The following is a 17,872-nucleotide window of genomic DNA, read 5'->3' as shown; positions in this document are numbered from 1 at the left end:
CATATCAAAGTTTTGTGACAACATTCTCTTTGTCTCACGCAGTAATTCAACATCAGTGCTAGCAAGCAAGATGTCATCAACATAAAGAACGAGAAAAATAAATTTTCTCCAACTGACCTTGTAGTAAATACACCGATCTAACTTGTTCTCGGTGAACTGAAAAGAAGTAACAACACTATGAAACTTCAAGTACCACTGTCTAGAAGCTTGCTTCAAACCATAGATAGACTTTTTCAATCTACAAACCAAATTACCTGTATCATCCGCTGCAAAACCTTCAGGTTGTGCCATATAAACCTGTTCATCAAGATCTCCATTTAGAAAAGCAGTTTTAACGTCCATCCGGTGAAGCTCCATATCAAAATGAGCTACTAAAGCCATGATTACTCTAAATGAGTCCTTAGAAGAGACTGGAGAAAAAGTTGCCTCATAATCTACTCCTTCTCTTTGAGTGAATCCTTTAGCTACTAATCCGGCTTTAAATTTTTCAATCTTTCTTGTAGAGTCTTTCTTGGTCTTAAACACCCATTTACAACCGACGGGTTTATATCCTTCAGGTAATTCAACAAGCTCCCAAACATCATTATTCTTCATAGACAACATCTCATCTTTCATCGCATCTAACCATAAATCAGAGCGAGGACAAGAAATAGCTTCTGCATAAGTCACCGGATCAACAACACAACCGATATCATAATCCTGCTCACCTAAATAAACTATGTAATCCGGTGGTATAGCTGATCGTCTTTGTCTAACAGATCTCCTTAAAGGAGCATCTTCAACCTCATTTTGTTCTTGAGAGGCTTGAGGAACTTCATCAGGAACCGCTTCAGTAGCAGGTTCTTGGGCCTCAACAGGTTCGGTCTGTGGAGTAGGAGCCTCCACAATTGTCTGTATAGGTATAGAAAACGACATAGAAGTACTCGTCGTACCGTTATCTTCGATAGTCTGCGAACAATCACCTTTTTCTGCCACATCAAGCTCTAGAAACTTTGCTGTCTGTGAATCCACAATTCTCGTTCTTCCATTGGGATTATAAAATCGATACCCCTTTGAATGATCTGGATAAGACACGAAATAACATCGAGTGGTCTTGGAGTCCAACTTGCTCAAAGTCGGATTATATAATTTTACTTCAGCAGGGCATCCCCAAACTTTCAAGTGATTCAAGCTAGGTTTCCGTCCAGTCCATAACCGGAAAGGAGTAAGAGGCGCAGATTTCGTAGGAACACGATTCAAAATATAAAGCGTCGTTTTCAAAGCTTCACCCCACAAAAAACAAGGTAAATTAGTTCTGCTAATCATACATCTCATCATATCCATAAGTGTACGATTACGCCTTTCTGCTACACCATTCCGTTCGGGACTACCGGGCATAGTAAACCGAGCCACAATCCCGAAATCCTCTAAGTACTTGGCGAATGGCCCTTTAACCCGTCCAGCATCGCCATGTCGCCCATAATACTCACCACCGCGGTCAGATCTGACAATTTTTATGACTTTTCCCATCTGTTTCTCAACTTCAATCCGAAAAATCTTAAACTTGTCAAGAGATTCAGACTTTTCCTTAATCAAATACAGATAACCATATCGGGAATAATCATCTATAAATGTGATGAAATAAAAATTTCTACACAATGTTGCGGTATAGGGTCCACTTATATCCGTATGGATGATCTCTAATAAATGAGAACTACGGACTGCAGTTTTCTTCTTTGTTTTAGTCATCTTACCTCTACAGCAATCTACGCATGCGTCTAAATCACTTTTGAGAGTGGGCGGAATGTCCGCCTTTATTAGTCTTTCCACTCTTTCCTTAGAGATGTGACCAAGACGTTTATGCCATAATGCGTAAGACTGTTCCTTAGGTAGAGGTCTTTTAGAAACAACATTTTCGACTGTATAAGCGACGTATATTTCATTGGGAGACAAACATAATCTGTACAATCCATTGGACATAGTGCAATACCCAACTTTATTTGAATTAAAAGAAATAGAAATTGCATTGTTTGAAATCTCAAAAGAGTAACCACACATGTCCAAACTTGATACGGAAATTAAATTCCGTCTAAAGGAAGGTACATAAAATGTATTCCTTAACATCAAATTAAAACCAGAATCTAGAATTAAAATGAGATCTCCCACGAACTCGACATCGCCTTTATTGTTGTTTCCTACGGTGAGCTTTGATTCTTCCTTATTTGGCTTCCTCCGGTTTATGAATCCCCGTATGGTAAACGCAACATGATTAGTTGCACTGCTATCTAGCCACCACGACCAAGATGGGGCTTCGACGAGATTAGATTCACAAACCGGTGCCAAAGAATCATTACCTTTAGGCTCACGTTTAGACAACCAATTTTTATACTTAACGCAGTCTTTCTTTACGTGTCCTCCCTTCTTACGGAAGAAACAGAGACCATCCTTACCAGTTTTACCGTCTCTTTTAAAGGTCGGCTTCTTTGAACCCAAGTTGTCGGATGCACCAGCAGATGAATGAGTTTCTTTGTGAGCACGATTTTTGTGTCCCCTACCCTTTTTGACACCAGAACTAGAAGCGCCGTACATAGCAATATATGCTTTACTTTTCTTCAGCTTAGTCTCCTCTGACACTACCCTTGCAATCAAGTCATTGATTGTCCATGGTTGATCGGCGGTATTGTACTGTGTTTGGATGATGCCAAATTCGGGTGGAAGAGAGTTGATTGCAAGATGCACAATACAAGCATCGGGGATGGGTACATTAAGGGCCTTAAGCTTTGATTGCAGATCAACCATCCTTAGGACGTAATCCCTAACACCAGCAGAACCATCATACTTCAAACCGAATAATCCCGACATATGTGTGCCTACTTCAGCATTAGGCGAGTCACGATTTCTAGCCACCAAGGCCTCCATCATCTGCCTAGCAGTGATGTCAGCATCAAAATCACTTCTAAGATGTTCCCGTATGGATCGCTTCATCGACGTTAAGCAAATCCTATTGCTCTTTTCCCAAGCAGCAACCTGTGCTTTCTGGGCATTTGTACTAGCATCAGTGGGAGCTATCGGTCTATCCTCATTGAGAGCAACATGAACATCCGCTAGTTCCATACCAAACAGAAAATCCTCTCTCCACTTCTTAAAATTAGAACCAATAAGAATCTCAATAGTTATGGAGTTGCCGTTCACGTAAAAGGTCACCGAAAAAATCAATATTTATAATTAGCATAATGTGAAAATTTACCTTGAGAGTTACATACATAATCATATAATCACCTTTGGGCAGAAGACATGATATGCGGTTGCATACTCTCCGCATTACGGCGGCCATGAGAATTTATTCTAATCTTCGTTAATCACCACCTTTGGGTGTATGAAATCACTTAGACCAACCAATTCTCAACCATATGCTGTATATGCAACCCTCCATGCAACAACACGCAATTACCTCCTTTGGGAGTATAACTATGCATTAAAGCAAGAGACATCCCAATACTTTATAAACCGTTATTTATTAAATCTAATCAAGTGTGCCACTTTGGCGATCACAACCCAATTAGATTTTTCTGAGTTTGGGATATAAACTTTATATTTCACATTAACCGTATGCATGTAATTTCAGAAACTATGGGCAATTATCCACAAAATTACATGCCGTGCTAATTCACTCAACAGTACATGTTAATCTATATACATGTAAAATAAATATACCACCTGGTAGAGCATAAGTATACGAGCACGTCGATACCTAAAATACCTTGAACAAAGCGCTCATGCGTCTCAAAGCTTTTGTTCGTTACCCCACGCGCTAACACGTGCGCAGCACGTGTTCGAGTATTAGCCGGTCCCGAAAACCAATCCGATCAATTTTCCCGATCTAACCGCTATCCCTTGACCAAACCGGCGAACTAGGTCACGCAAACTCGGTCCGACCGGTCAACGACCGGTTCAACCGAGAGGCACGAGTCAACAGTCAACCGATTTAGGTCGGGATCACGAGTCGGGTCGGGTCATCGAATCGGAACGAGTCTACCCGGACTGAAGCGACGTCATGTGACGTCAACCCGCACGTGTCGAGCACGTGCGGGCCCGTGTCTAGCATGCGTGGGGATGATTTTCTCTCATGCGTGGAGTGCCACCTGGGCACACAAAAAGTGTGCTTATTTCGTTCCATTGAATTGCGGGAGTAATGATCCAGAAAAACTTGGATTAACAATAGTATGTACGGGCTCTAAATTATCCGACCCAACTTAGAGCTTATCGCCGGTGTAGCTCTTATCCGGAATCCTCAAAATAATTAAACAATTATTCAATGCAAAGTCAAATCAGGTTATAACATAAACGTTATCTCTCACAAACCATATCCATACAATTGGATCCAACAAACGACCCCTTCCGTATGATCTCAATTTGCATCGTTTTTCGTCAAATATCAAATCTTGTTTATTGCTTGATGGGAATTGAAAGATCGGCACTCTGTTCTTTTGCTTTACCGAATAAAAAGTTTCGAACAAAAAAAAAAAAAACCTGATTTCGTGACCTAATACGTGTTTGCTCTGATACCACATATTAGCTGCGATTTATACCCTTATGCAACAACCCAAGATAATCACGTTTAAATACACGAATCACAGATTCATAAAGTTGAAGCATTGACGCACCTTGTTTCGGATCCATCGTTCTTGATGCGGAATTTGCGACGATCCGTTGCTCAAGAGCTTCTCCTCTATGAACCCCTTTATCATTGGCTTCAATGAGACGGCCCCTCACGTATCGTTACTGACGACTTTTGATGTGAGGTTATGTAGACATTAGGGTTTAGAGGAGGGACTTGAACTCTATTTATAGAGATTGAAACCTTATCCTCTCATTATAGATAAAGCTTATCTCGGCCCATACTTATCCATTCCCATATCAAATTTGAATTAGGATTTATCTATCTTTATTAGACCAAATTTATATTTACAATAACAATTAATAAAGCCCATATAGAATATTTGAAATATATTCTAACATGAAAATGATAAATACATACAGATGAAGCAAAAGCTTGGCACTCTTGAGGAGGTCTCAGAGCTTGCAGCAATACCATGAAGACAGCAACAGATAGAAGCCATGACTCAGCATCTTTCGGTCGATTCTATCTGAGTTAACAGACGAATAGTCACCTTTTACTCCATGTTTCTCTTCGACAAATGGCCGCCTAGCAGAAAAGGCACACGGCCGGTATAAATTAAGAATTTTCAATAAGGGTGGTGTCGAAGAGCTTCAGTCAGAAAGCCCCCACATGCATTGCTTCTCACTTTCATGTCTGCGACTTCAAGTATTAGAGGTCCACCCACAGGAGCAACACTAGTGTAACCACCGCAAATTCTTGAACAGACGGTCAATCTGAATTAGAGATTTCATCTTCATCGTCGTCCAGTATATAGACCAGGGCCCGCTTTCTCGCATCTGAAACACAAGCCACGACTTTACTTTTTGTTGCCAAGAAAAAATCAACTTGATTTCAGTCCGCTGTTCCCTGAATATGTGGGCATAAAAAACGTTGATGTTTAGATACCTTTTTCGGTAAAAGTAAAAATGCAATCCATGCATTATGCCGAAACACAGGCGGGAAGCAAGCGTTTGTGTGCCCAAAGAGGCTATGGCATGCATGCATACTATGCATGCTCTAAAGTAGCTTGCTATACTAGAGACCACGATAGTATCTATCATCATGAACTTGTACATAGCGGTTCTCAGTCAGTAACTCAGACTGCTATGCACCAACCATAAGAGGATGATTATTCCTTTTGTATTTGTCTGGCGACTATATATTCACCCCTTTCGCACTTTGTCCTCTCAATTGGTTTGAAACATTTAGGGGAAAATTTAATGCTTCAGCATTTTACTTCTTGGACTGAACAAATATACTTCTTCCGAGCATACTTTTGCACTTCTTCAATCTGTAGGAACAAACATGAAGTGGTCCACTAAAGAGGCGCAATGTACCTATGCCAGTCACATTTAAACTTAAGAGTAGGTTCTAAGTGGAAATGTAGTAAGGAGCATGGACAGTATTAATCCAGTTCCACCACGCAGCCAACAAGATAAATTTGTTACCGACACTGGCAAGTCTATTGAAAGTTGATACACAAAGGGTAGAGTATGGGCAACAATAAGTTTCCAGACATCCAAAGCTGCAAATGGAAATGGTAAGAAGCTAAAGGAAAAAATCTTCAAAACCGTGCCGTACCAGTTCGACCGATTGAAACGATTGCATGTGATGTCATCTGATAGAATACTCTGCATATATTAGATGACACGCACTCAGAACAAAAGAAGCACAGTGAGTCTGCAAGCGAGCAAAAGAAGCCCAGTGAGTCGGCAGATACCGTAGCATCTTAAAACATTACACACGCTTGATGTCATCTTACTAGCAACCTGTTCTGTTTTCTAATAGATTAGGAAAATACATTCAATAAATAAATTTTCCACCCCAAATTGAAGCAAGAAGACAACAAAGCAAATGGTTGGCACGCCTGTTAGTCACAAGAGGTTGGACTTCCAAATCCCAACCCAACACTACTCCAAATTCTCTTAAGGCCCAGAACTAGTCCAGACTAGTTGACAGGTTTGCTAGGTATCAGTTGACAGGTAGACCTGGTTACCGGTCGAACAGGGTCAGTACCACCAGTTCTTGACAAACACTATTAGTACTAGGAAACCAGACTGGACAGTTCTGGTTCCCGGTCCAACCAGAGCCACTTCTTAAAACTCGAAAAAGAACCAGATCCACAATACGTTAGTTTTTTTTTTTTATTTTTTTTTCATCAATGTCTTAAATAGTGAATTGACATGATCGGAATAGGACTTAGGATATCATGAGTTACCTTCAAGTTGTACGCCTCCCAGTTATTTGCACAAGTGGTTCCTGCAATATGCACAAACGGAAAGTCATTGGCCTGCAAGATCGTCATCCTAGAATCTTCCAAGTTTTCATGAGTATCATTCATCTTATTTAGCAACACCACAATTTGATGTTCCTGTTTCCAACAGAAAATATTATCCACATTTGCAAATTTGGCTTTGAAATATTATATGCCGAGCTTTTTCCTTATATAGAGCTAAATCCACAAAACAAGGACCATGGGGTATATGCAAACATCCCTCACCATTCCAAGGATGCATTGTCAGAGTTCAGATAAGTTCAAGAAACATTGAGCTCCTGATCCTCTGATGATTTCGAAAAATCTTCCATCAACCATACTAAAGCAGCTGGACTGTGAAATAAGATTCTAAGTTGGAACTCAACTGCAAAGAAAGCATTAGAAATAACAAGTAAGATATAAAGAATCAAGATCAAGAAGTCATATCAACTTTTAAGTTGAAACATGCATACTCTGTTTACTTGGGCATCTTCCTCCCAGTTGAGACACACTACAGCTGTCGCATGAGACTTGAAGCTTCTTAAACAGTTCCCCATTCTGCTTAATATTTATACCAGGTTAGAAACTATTATACCAGAGCATGTAGAACTGCTGCAACAGCACACCACATATCCATAGTTAAGTAAAGAAAGCTAGATTGGCAAGATAACATTCATAATGTATTATGTGAAAAACTCTCTTCCGAGAAAAACGTTTCACGAAGTGGATGATGGTTAATAAAATTGTAGAAGTCTAGGAGAACCAGAAAAGCAGCAGCATCAACCAATCCATTAACTAAAGCGATGGTAATCTATATATTTTTAGCAGCGTCCAATCCATTATCTCAATCCAGAAATGAATCGTTTTTCCGCATTGGAACCTCGAGGTGGAGTGGATCCATGAAAGCTTACTTCAGGCAAGGATCAGAAGTCTACTCTGCAACTTAGGATCTCAATGGAAACCATTCAAAGGTTGGCCCAAGAATTATAGTGCACTCAACAATATGTTCTCCAAATCCAGAAGACTGTATGATGCCTGAAGCATTCAGACGTTTCTTGAGAAAAAATGCATCCGCTCTCTAAATTTTTCCAGTGGGAAAAGATATCAAGAACTGCCAAAGCTAGACATCTAATCCTAAGCTCTTACGAATTTGAATTACCAAGAGATAGAGTCATATGAGAACTTAACATATTTGGATGCAGTTCCCTCTATACTCCTAGTCTCTGCACTTTCCCCAATTCCTAACTCCATCCCTCTCGACCGAATTGCCATACAAGTATGTAACATAGATTGGGATATCCTATTAACAAGTAGTTAAACTCCCACCAGCGAACTTGATTAGTCAAAATGATGCGACGAGATGCCCCTCTGTAATCAGAAGAAGATAAATTGACTTCAAGTAGTACAGAATGCTAGAAACTATCCAGCCTATACAATCTGGTATACATTAGATATCTCCTTGCAGAGAACGCTCAATCAACTAAAAAGAGGAAGAAGAGTGGCCAGAAGTAGCATTACATGGTGAGAGTCAGGATTAAAAATATAAGGAAAACAATATAGATGCCTGACAGCATTGAGATTGTATTCTGCAGGGCCTAAACCTACCAACTCCATGTGGGCATCAAGCATTTCTACATGCGACATAGCTAGTCTATCTATCATAAATGACATCCCCACCAATTCAAGTTCTTTATGTTCATGGACACTTAAACTGGTGTACCCAGAACGGAAACGCGATGGTAACTGCAGGTTAAGTCAGGGAAAAAATCACCTAAAGGCACCAACCTTGTCTAAGAGTTGATAGGAACCTATCACGCCTATAACTAAGAGTCCCTCCATTCAACTGATATCAGCTTGGAATTCTTTATTTGCAACAGTCATTCACTCTTCATTTTTCAGTAGAACAACAACTCCTTAGTTCGACATCATGTTCTCATTTAGACTTTCAAGCACTTCACCTCTATATTCGTCCAATTCTCCACCAGACGCAATCGGAGCTAGATTGGCCATAACAGTGGTTTCTCTCGGAAAAAGGAAGCCTAGCACATTTAGGAAAAGTGAAAGAAGAAAAACGACATAAGGCCAATGACTCAAAGTGCAAAACCAGCCATCGTTGAAGAAACAGACACACTGAACAGAATAAAAAAGAGAAGTTTCATCAGTTTTTTATTCAGTACTTCCATCGTTCTAGAATCATTCAAACGCTAAAAGAATCTTTATCTTTTCAGCATAGAATGAAGTATCTTATCCGAAGACTAATGATAGATGATGCGCTTAAGAAGCCTTTTCATCTATTTCCATTACTGGCATGATAAGCAGAATCATTTTGCCAAAGCACACGTTAACTTCCATGAACATCTTCTCCCAGGAAATATTAGTGACAAGATCATAAATCTTGAAAGAAATCCAAGCAGGAAATACAAATGAAAATTGGGCAGTAGATCTCAAGAGAGCAAAGGCAAGTAACCTGCTTTATGTAGCTTTCTTAGAAAATGTGGATTATCTCTAGTAATTTGAGTCATCCGAGTCATCTGAGTCAACATGTGAAAATCCAAATTGTATCACTCTAGGATCATCTGAGTCAAATGGCTTTTTCTCGCAATTCTGATAAAGTCCCGTTCCAGATAATTTTGGAATTGTTTCGAGTGACTTGCATCCAGAAATGTCCAATTCCACTAGTTGCTCCAATTTCTCGAGCCCTTGAAGCTCAGTCAATTTTTGGCAATCTTGCACAATCGGACTCATCAAGCGGGTACATGACGACAAATCCGGTAAGATCTCGATCGAGGAACATCCCGAGATAGCAATACATTCTTGAGATATTGACTTTTCAAGCCCCGGGATCTCCCGAAGTTCATGACAGTTGGACAGGAACAATTTTTGTAAATTAAGAAAATTTGACAAGTTTGGTAATTCTGCTAAGAACCGGCAATCTTCAATCCATAGACTTTCGCAGGATGGGAATCCCTCTAGGCTCTGAATATCCTGAAGCATGTCACAGCCATTGATACTCAACCATCTCAAGGTGTCAAAGCAACATAAAATTGGTAACCTTTCAATTGAAGCGCACCCAGTGAGATTCAACTTTTCTAAGAACTCCAGCCTATCAAGGCCATGAATTTCGGCTAAGCTTTTGCAATATCCAGCATTTAATATCTTCAGATGATCGGATTCTGGAAGTTCTAGCCCGTCAATTGAAGCGCACCTACTGATATTCAACTTTTCCAAGAACTCCAGCCTACCAAGGCCATGAATTTCGACCAAGTTTTCGCAACGTTTAGCATAAAATTTCTTCAGACTATCGGATTTTGGAAGGTATAGCTTTTCAATTGAAGTGCACTTGAACATACCCAGCCATTCCAAGAACTCCGACCTATCGAGACCTTGAATTTGAACTAACATTTCGCAACCAGTAACACCTAATGCTTTCAAGCGACCAGATTTTGGAAGGTGTAACTCCTCAAGTGAAGCGCACTCAAAGAGATAGAAACTTTCCAAGAAGTCCAACCCATCAAGGCCATGAATTTTGGATAAGTTCATGCACAATGTAGCCTCCAATTTCTTCAAACTCCCGGATTTTGGAAGAAGCAGACTTTCAATTGAAGCGCACTCGGAGATGCTCAGCTCTTCCAAGAACATCAACGTATCGAGACCTTGAATTTCGACTAAATTTTTGCAATCACGAACATCCAATTCCTTCGGACCTCCGAACCGTGGAAGGTCCAGCCGTGAATTGCGTAACATGATAGTCGGGCGTTCCAAATATTTCAATCTATCAAGACCTCGAACTTCAAGTAAATTCCAGCAACGATCGACAAATAATGCCCTTAGATGGATTAACTGCGAAACGTCCAATATTTCAATAGATTCACAAAAAGTGACCGCCAAGTCTTCCAACTTGAAGGGAGTGTCCGGGGATTGTGGTAATTCTGATTCTTCAACACCCGTCGCTTGTTGAGAGCATTCTGAATCCTTTAGTATTGTTGGTGGAAGCTCCGGGATGCACTGGAGAAATTGACGGTGGATGAGTCTTAGCTTCTTGAGACGGGCTAGGTGGGAGAGTGAAGGCAATATGCGACTTTGATAGGTGACGCCCAAATATGTTAACCTGGAAGGAAGGTCCGGCAGCCTTTGGAGCTTCTTGCAGCCATGAAAATCAAGGTGTTGTAGGGATGAAAGATTGCACATGCTTTCTGGCATTTCCCCTTCTAGATTTTTGCAATAAGAAGCTTTTATAACTCGGAGCTGTCTCAGCCTCCCAATATCATTGGGTAAATTTTTTATACCGGTGCAAGAAATATCTAGAATTTCTAGATTCTCCAAAGACCCTATGCTTTCTGGCATTTTGACTTCCATATTTTCGCAATGTGAAGCACGTAACACTCGAAGCTGTCTCAGCCTCCCAATATCATTGGGTAATTTTTTTATGCCAGTGCAAGAAATATCTAGAATTTCTAGTTTCGGCAAAGATACTATGCTTTCTGGTAATGCGGAAAGGACACGAGTATTATTCGGGAGGAGTTGCTCCAGCGCCTTTAATTCACCTATTTCTGCTGGAAGCTTCGTGAGGCTCTCACAAGCGCGCAACTCCAAGCAAAGGAGGGCCTTCATGCCTCCAATTGAAGAGTCGATTTGCTGCAGCCCCGAACAATAATTGAGGATCAAAACCTCCAAATTCTTAAAAGCCGAGAGGAATTCCGTAGTTTCCAAGGATTTACAAAAGGAAAGGTCGAGAAATTTGAGCTTCTCCGCCATCCGGTGAAACAAATAATTTTATGCTTTTAAGGGGTTAGTCTAGAGTGATCATGATACACAAGAAAGCAAGAAAAATAAATAAATAAATAAATAAAAGACACGTTCTCACCTTGAAAGAACTCCATCCTTCCCATGCTTCATTTATCTTGCTCTGTGGCAATTCCAGTACAACTAATTCTGTTGCGTGAAAATTGTCCACTTCAAAATTCGTGGGACAGTTTTCCCATTGAAGCCATTTTAACTCGTCAACCGAGTCCTTAAAATCTCCCCTGAGATGTGCCCCCTCCATCATGTGAAGGAATCTTAGCCTCGTCAACTTCTTGAATTGCTTATCTGTGTAAATTGCACCATCTCACATAGCTATTTTGCAGGAGCCTTCTGAGCTGCTTTTGCTCAGATAAATGGCTTGAATCTTTTCCGTTCCCTAAAAGCAAGAATCAACATTCATTAATACTTTATCCAACTAAAGTAATCTAAAATTATTATTAAAAAAAAATCTTAAGCCTATTACAATTGTGCCAATTCAGTCATAAATATACTCTTTTTACCAATTGAGTCCTAAATCTTTTGAATTCATGTCCATTTAGTACATCCGGCTAAAGTTGATAGGCCAATGCTAACGTTATAATTTATAGTAATATTATAATATTTTTTCAATTATTTATTATTTACCATTTATTTCTTTGCTTTTCTTTTTTTCCTTAGCCTTCTTTCTCCAGTCGGTCGCCGGATCGGTGACTGGCCAGAGGCAAAGGCCGGTGAGGGTGAGCTCACTGGCCACTGGTGAGGCTCAACCAGAAATTTTTTTCATTATACTTCACAATGTTGTGCAAGATTTCTTTTGTGGTGTTTAACCGGTTCCACCATAAAAAATTGATAGCTAGAGTTTGGCCAAAACCCGAAAATAAGCCCAACCTTTTCTACTTGGGACAAAAGTAGCAAAACCTTCAAACTTCTATAAAGCCTAACCTTCGCCATCTACGACAAAAATAACATAACCTTTCAAATGTAATAAAAATAGTTCAATTATTTAAACGTAGACCAAAGCTGATACATGTTATAAATTTCATCCGTTATCATAGTTAAATCGCCAGGGTTAAACCTACATTGCTCACTGTGCTGCCGTGTACAGTTGGTCATGTAAACCTTTTATTTTATAATCTTGTCAACAAACTTTGTTTATAATCTTTTTTTTACAAAATTTCTGGCTTTTTGTAAAAAAAGAAGAAGTCATTTGTGGTCACTATTAATGTGGTTCATTGTGAATGTTCGTACAATGAGAGGATGATGCGAGGCAATTTAAAGTGAGAACAGGAAGAATTGACGCCGAATGTGACTTTTATCCCTGAATTCGATAGGTAATGTTATATGCAAAAGGCTGGGCTTCTTTTTATGATGGTACTACGGATGAAGCGCGAAATGGAGTCATGCCAAAAATTCTGAATAAAATGCACCTTTTCAGCTGTAAAATTTAATTTAGCTATACCAATTTATTTGTATATGAGATATATAGCATACTCGTTTTAATTTTTTTGGTCGAAAATATTGGTTTTTCTTTTGGTTAGTTTAGTTTATTTAGTCATGTAGTACGAAAGACATAATAAATAGACACTGGCTTTGAATTTGTCAATATATGAACTGGCTCTTGAGATGATACACCGGTCGCACGGTGAGATTGCAAATAAGTGCTAGGCTATGGAGCAACATCTTGAGTCAAATCAAATGATAAATAAAAAGTAGTAGTTATAATTAGGATTAATTTCGCAAATTCAAACACAATCACATACTTAATTATTTAAAATATAATTTTAGAGTATTTATCTGTTGGACCTTTTATGTAGAAAAAGTAAAACATTTATCTTTTTTAATGGTCAATGCAGAAAATATGCTTAATACATACATATACATATATGTATAAAGAATTTCTATTATGATCTAATACGGTAAGTTTTAAATAGTCTTTGTCCTATGAATATTGGTGAATGGAATTCCTAACGTAATATTACATAAAATAAATATCCCTTCCATTCTCCATTGTGGACAAATGACAAAAATTTCATGGGACATGCGGGCATCGCGAGTCCTGTTATATTGATTGTAACATCTAGAGATGATAATTCTATGATTTATCATTAGTCAAGCTATTTACTGCATGTCGAATACGTAAATGAAGCAGTTATAGAAGTTCAAATCTTAACACTACGACACTTATTCAGAGAGAGCAACCTCCCTACTTTCTAATCTCGTCAATCAAACATTCACGGGCAATGGACCAACATTACTCTATTAGTAGAACATGGACTAACTAAGTGAGAAAAACAAATGAAAAGGTTACCTTATTTTGCTTTAGCACTTTCCCGATTTCCTCAGAGTCCCATAACCTGCTACGATTCTCAAGCCACTGGTTTTCTTCGCGAACTATTTCCCTACCAAGATCTCTCGCTTGGTCATGCATTCGAAGCCTATGATCATCGTCAATTTTTATTAATGACATGAACCTCAATACTTCAATTCCCTCCTCGGGGAAAAAGCGACAGGCATCCCACATGTAGGATGCGGTTCTCCGGTCAGTGCCAATGAAAAAACAAGCAATATCCAAAAATATTTGCTTTTGTTCATCTTCTAATACATCATAACTTATCCGTAGCTTTTCTCGCACTTTCTTAGGAGGCACTTTTTTTAACTTGTCTATTGTACCTCTCCAGAGTTCTAGCTCTTCTCCGCACAATAATGAGCCTAAAACCTCAAGAGATAAGGGAAGCCCTCCGATGATGGATACAGCTTCATGAGTGAGGTCCTTAAATTTCCTTGGAGGAGGGTGCCTTCGGAATGCATGTTGGCTAAAAAGAATCAAAGCTTGGTCGTTATCCATTTCCTCATGTTTATAGGCATAGTCCACACCAACTTCTTTAAGAATCTTCTCGTTTCCGGTAGTAATAATGATCTTACTTCCCGAAGAAAACCAGTCGCGTTTACCGGCCAAACACTTCACCCGAACAACATCATCCACATCATCGAGAAGAACAAGGACCTTTTTACCTTTAAACTTGGAGGAGATGAACTTAGTCCCTTCATTCTCACTATGAACTTCATTTTCGCGCTTCAATATATCATAGATTAATTGATTCTGTAAGTAATGTACGCCATTACACTTCCATGATTCCCTTATATCAGCAAGGAAGCTACGGTGCTCAAATTGATTGGAAAGCTTGTTGTAGATGACTTTAGCAAGAGTAGTCTTACCAATGCCTCCCATTCCATGGATGCCAACAAATAGGGTGGCATGGGATTTACTCACACGTTCCATAACATGGTTCACATGACTATCAAGTCCGACTAAATTCTTAGAAATATCCAACTCAAACTTTCTCTTCAGTTCGCTCAACACATTTCGGACAATCGATTTCACCAAGTTTGCCTCATACCTGTCAAATGACAAGAGTTCATTTATGCGGCGACAATAATTTTCTAAACGTTTATCTATTGAGAACATAATAATACATAAATATTGGTATTGATTGAAAACTTTAAGAATCGTTTTTTCACACCTCCATAAATTATCTTACATGCCAAAAGTAAAGTGGGAAATGCTGGTGGTTGCTTCACATGGCTTGCCCCACTCGATCACATTACTCCGACATAATTTATTAAGTCAGAAAAAACTCGAGGGTATGAGTTATGAATATTAAATATTGTGTCTATTATGAATTTGAGTCAAATTTTAAACTTGTTGTTTGTTAAAGGCATAAGGGATGACGTGGACGTCACTTTGAAAATTTTAATAGCATTGAATAAGCAAAAGCAATTTATAGCTTTTGTTATAAGATGATTTCAGGTCTTGCAATACCAATCAGAAAAGTTGTTCAGATTGTGATATTGTGAACTACCGAATTGCAACCGAGAGGCTTTCTCCTTGCTTCTAGTACACGATTGCAAGTTTCTAATCGTGCTGTGAATTTAGTATTGTTCTAGACTTGTGTTCTTATCAGTTTTCATTGCAAGTGTCTATTATCGGTTTTATATGAAAGTAGAAGAGTAATTTTTACCCAAAAAAAGGACATTGCTTCAATATATGCAGGTGCATGAGATAGAAATTACCTGTTGAAGATAGGGAAATTAGTTGAGAGTTACTTAAACAAACATATAAAAAAATAATCCATATTTTCCTTTTTTATAATTACCATCGCCATATATCACCAATGAAACATTTCTTTTGTAAAAATAAGTTTAATGGCAACTAATCAACGATATTAGTGACTCAATGAATGTAAGTTGGGGAGAAAAAGAATAATGGCTTTGACAATCAACATGCACGATATATGATGTTAAGAGCTTTAAATAAAAAAATCACCAATGAGTTGTACTATTAATCTAGAATAAATGCGTAATTAGAAAAGTGTGTGATGAGGATAAACAAGCAAAAAAAAAAATGGTACAATGTTACGAAATCTTTAGATGTAAAAGTAAAAGTTTATTCAAAATTTTTCTTTTCCAACGGGATCATGACAACAAAATCTATTAGTACATTGGTCAACATCATTAAAACACAAGGCAAAAAAGAAAAAAGGAGAATAACTTATGGAAAATTTTACCCATCAGCTTCGTGTCCACTCAAGGTGCTGACTTCAAGGAGTGCTTTCTTCCGATTCTCCAAAATCGTTGGGTCGAAACCCCTCTTAAGCAAGCGCCCCTCACGCTCAAGAAATGCGTCTCCAAACCTCCCGATTTGATGGCCCACGTCATATGGTTTCACTTTGTAAAATACAGGCAACACAATCTGCCCGTTATTATTCTTGCGCTCCATCATCTGAACCAGTTCATCCAGGCACCAATCACTTGTCCCATAACTCTCGGAGAAAATGGGGATCAGGATCTTACTATCCGTGATGGCTGCCACAAGCGCCGGTCTGATGTCCTGGCCTTGACAGAGCTCATCATCATCTCTGAAAGTGTCAATTCCGGCGTTGAGGAGCCCGTGGTAGAGGTGATCGGTGAAGCCGTATCGAGTATCTGGGCCTCTGAAGATTAAGAACACCTCATAGCGGTTTCCAGTAGTTGCGGTCAACGAACTAGATGCACCGTTGTTAGTTTCTGTCGGAGATGAACTAGACGCGCCGTTATTAATTTCTGTCGGAGACGAACTACATCCACCGGATTGAGTTTCTGTAGAAGATGAACTAAATCCACCGGAAGTCGTTGCTGTCGGAGACGGACTAGATCCATCAGAATTAGCTTCTGTCGGCGTAGGCATCGAACCAGGTGCGCCAGTACCAGCATCTTCTTCATTTCTACGTGCACTGGCTTTCTTCTTATTGAGAAGATAAAAAGCAAGCCCGGGGAGTAGGATCAGTGCCACGAGCTCGGCGAAAGAATGCCCAAAACTGAGATGAAACATTTCCGCTTTGCTCAGACTCTGACCTTAATTTTCGCTTTAAAACCTGACGGAGGAAAAAGCCAGGATGCCTCTCCCAGGAAACAGGAAATGCCTTCTTGTGGTGGTAGTTTATAGTCGTTGCCTTCGTGTGGTGGAAGATTCACTGCACAAGTGGTCATAATTGATAAAAAACAATTTCTGTTATTATCCGTAGACAAGTGGTCATAATTGATAAATACGGACAGGTGCTGCGCCGTTGAACTTTCCTGCACTTTATTAAATTTATTTCCATCGGAAAATGTATTTTTTTGAATATATTTAAAGCTCTTGACGCCACAACATGGACATCCATGTCAACCTGACTGACCATGTGAGTAACTAGGGGATCTATAGTTTTCCTAGTAATAGGGAATATAGTCAATCCTAGTGGCTTGATATCCCGACTCCTGCCGTCCAAATTGTACTTTTGAGACTTTCGGTGGGCCTTTCTCTCTATTAAATTAGTATAGTCTGCGATGGAGAACATATTGAAATAACTTTTGATGATACGTAAATTTTTACATACATTGACCTTTTTTTTGCTCGTAAATGAATACAATTGGCATATCTAAATATATAATAGGAATTGGACAGCGACTTGCAATGCATCCAGACAAGAAACACGCTAATGCATTGACCACAGATATATTTTTCTGCTTGTTTAATTTCTTTTCCTAGTGGACTTTATAACTCCACGACAACTCTTTATTACTATGTTTGGACAAAATGATAATCTAGAAGAGTACAAGCTCACATGTACAAGATTACATGGTGCCTACATGCACAAGCGTTCCACATTTGATCATCATAT

The 17,872-nt window shown here is 39.2% G+C and overlaps 1 protein-coding gene and 1 long non-coding RNA gene across 2 annotated transcripts; one reads left to right on the top strand and one right to left on the bottom strand.

Annotated features, from left to right (window-relative positions):
* The first annotated feature begins 5,466 nt into the window (after positions 1-5,466).
* LOC125314406 lies at positions 5,467-5,889 on the top strand. Its single transcript, XR_007197905.1, has 2 exons — positions 5,467-5,514; positions 5,681-5,889. It is a non-coding gene; the product is annotated as an uncharacterized LOC125314406 (long non-coding RNA).
* A 3,509-nt stretch (positions 5,890-9,398) lies between these two features.
* On the bottom strand, positions 9,399-17,043 carry LOC115729807 (disease resistance protein L6-like). The gene is made up of 6 exons (XM_048275492.1): positions 16,241-17,043; positions 13,984-15,073; positions 12,005-12,072; positions 11,758-11,917; positions 11,367-11,528; positions 9,399-11,282 (listed from the first exon to the last, which is right to left on the bottom strand). The coding sequence occupies exons 1-6, from the start codon at positions 17,041-17,043 to the stop codon at positions 9,399-9,401; spliced, it is 4,167 nt and encodes a 1,388-aa protein (XP_048131449.1).
* Positions 17,044-17,872: the final 829 nt, after the last annotated feature.

This window comes from Rhodamnia argentea, chromosome 3 (genome assembly GCF_020921035.1).
Source record: "Rhodamnia argentea isolate NSW1041297 chromosome 3, ASM2092103v1, whole genome shotgun sequence".
In the NCBI taxonomy this organism is placed as follows: domain Eukaryota; kingdom Viridiplantae; phylum Streptophyta; class Magnoliopsida; order Myrtales; family Myrtaceae; genus Rhodamnia; species Rhodamnia argentea.
The sequence above is the reverse complement of the archived record's forward strand: the minus strand, read 5'-3'. Positions and strand labels throughout refer to the sequence as shown.

What these genes read in the sequence shown, in the direction of transcription:
- LOC115729807 (XM_048275492.1), bottom strand. Translation starts at nt 17,043, where the DNA reads ATGTTTCATCTCAGTTTTGGGCATTCTTTCGCCGAGCTCGTGGCACTG. An exon ending in AAGTGCTAAAGCAAAATAAG is followed by an intron (nt 12,073 to 13,983) that starts GTAACCTTTTCA and finishes TCTTGCTTTTAG; the next exon opens with GGAACGGAAAAGATTCAAGC. An exon ending in CCGCATTACCAGAAAGCATA is followed by an intron (nt 11,283 to 11,366) that starts GTATCTTTGCCG and finishes AGGCTGAGACAG; the next exon opens with CTTCGAGTGTTACGTGCTTC.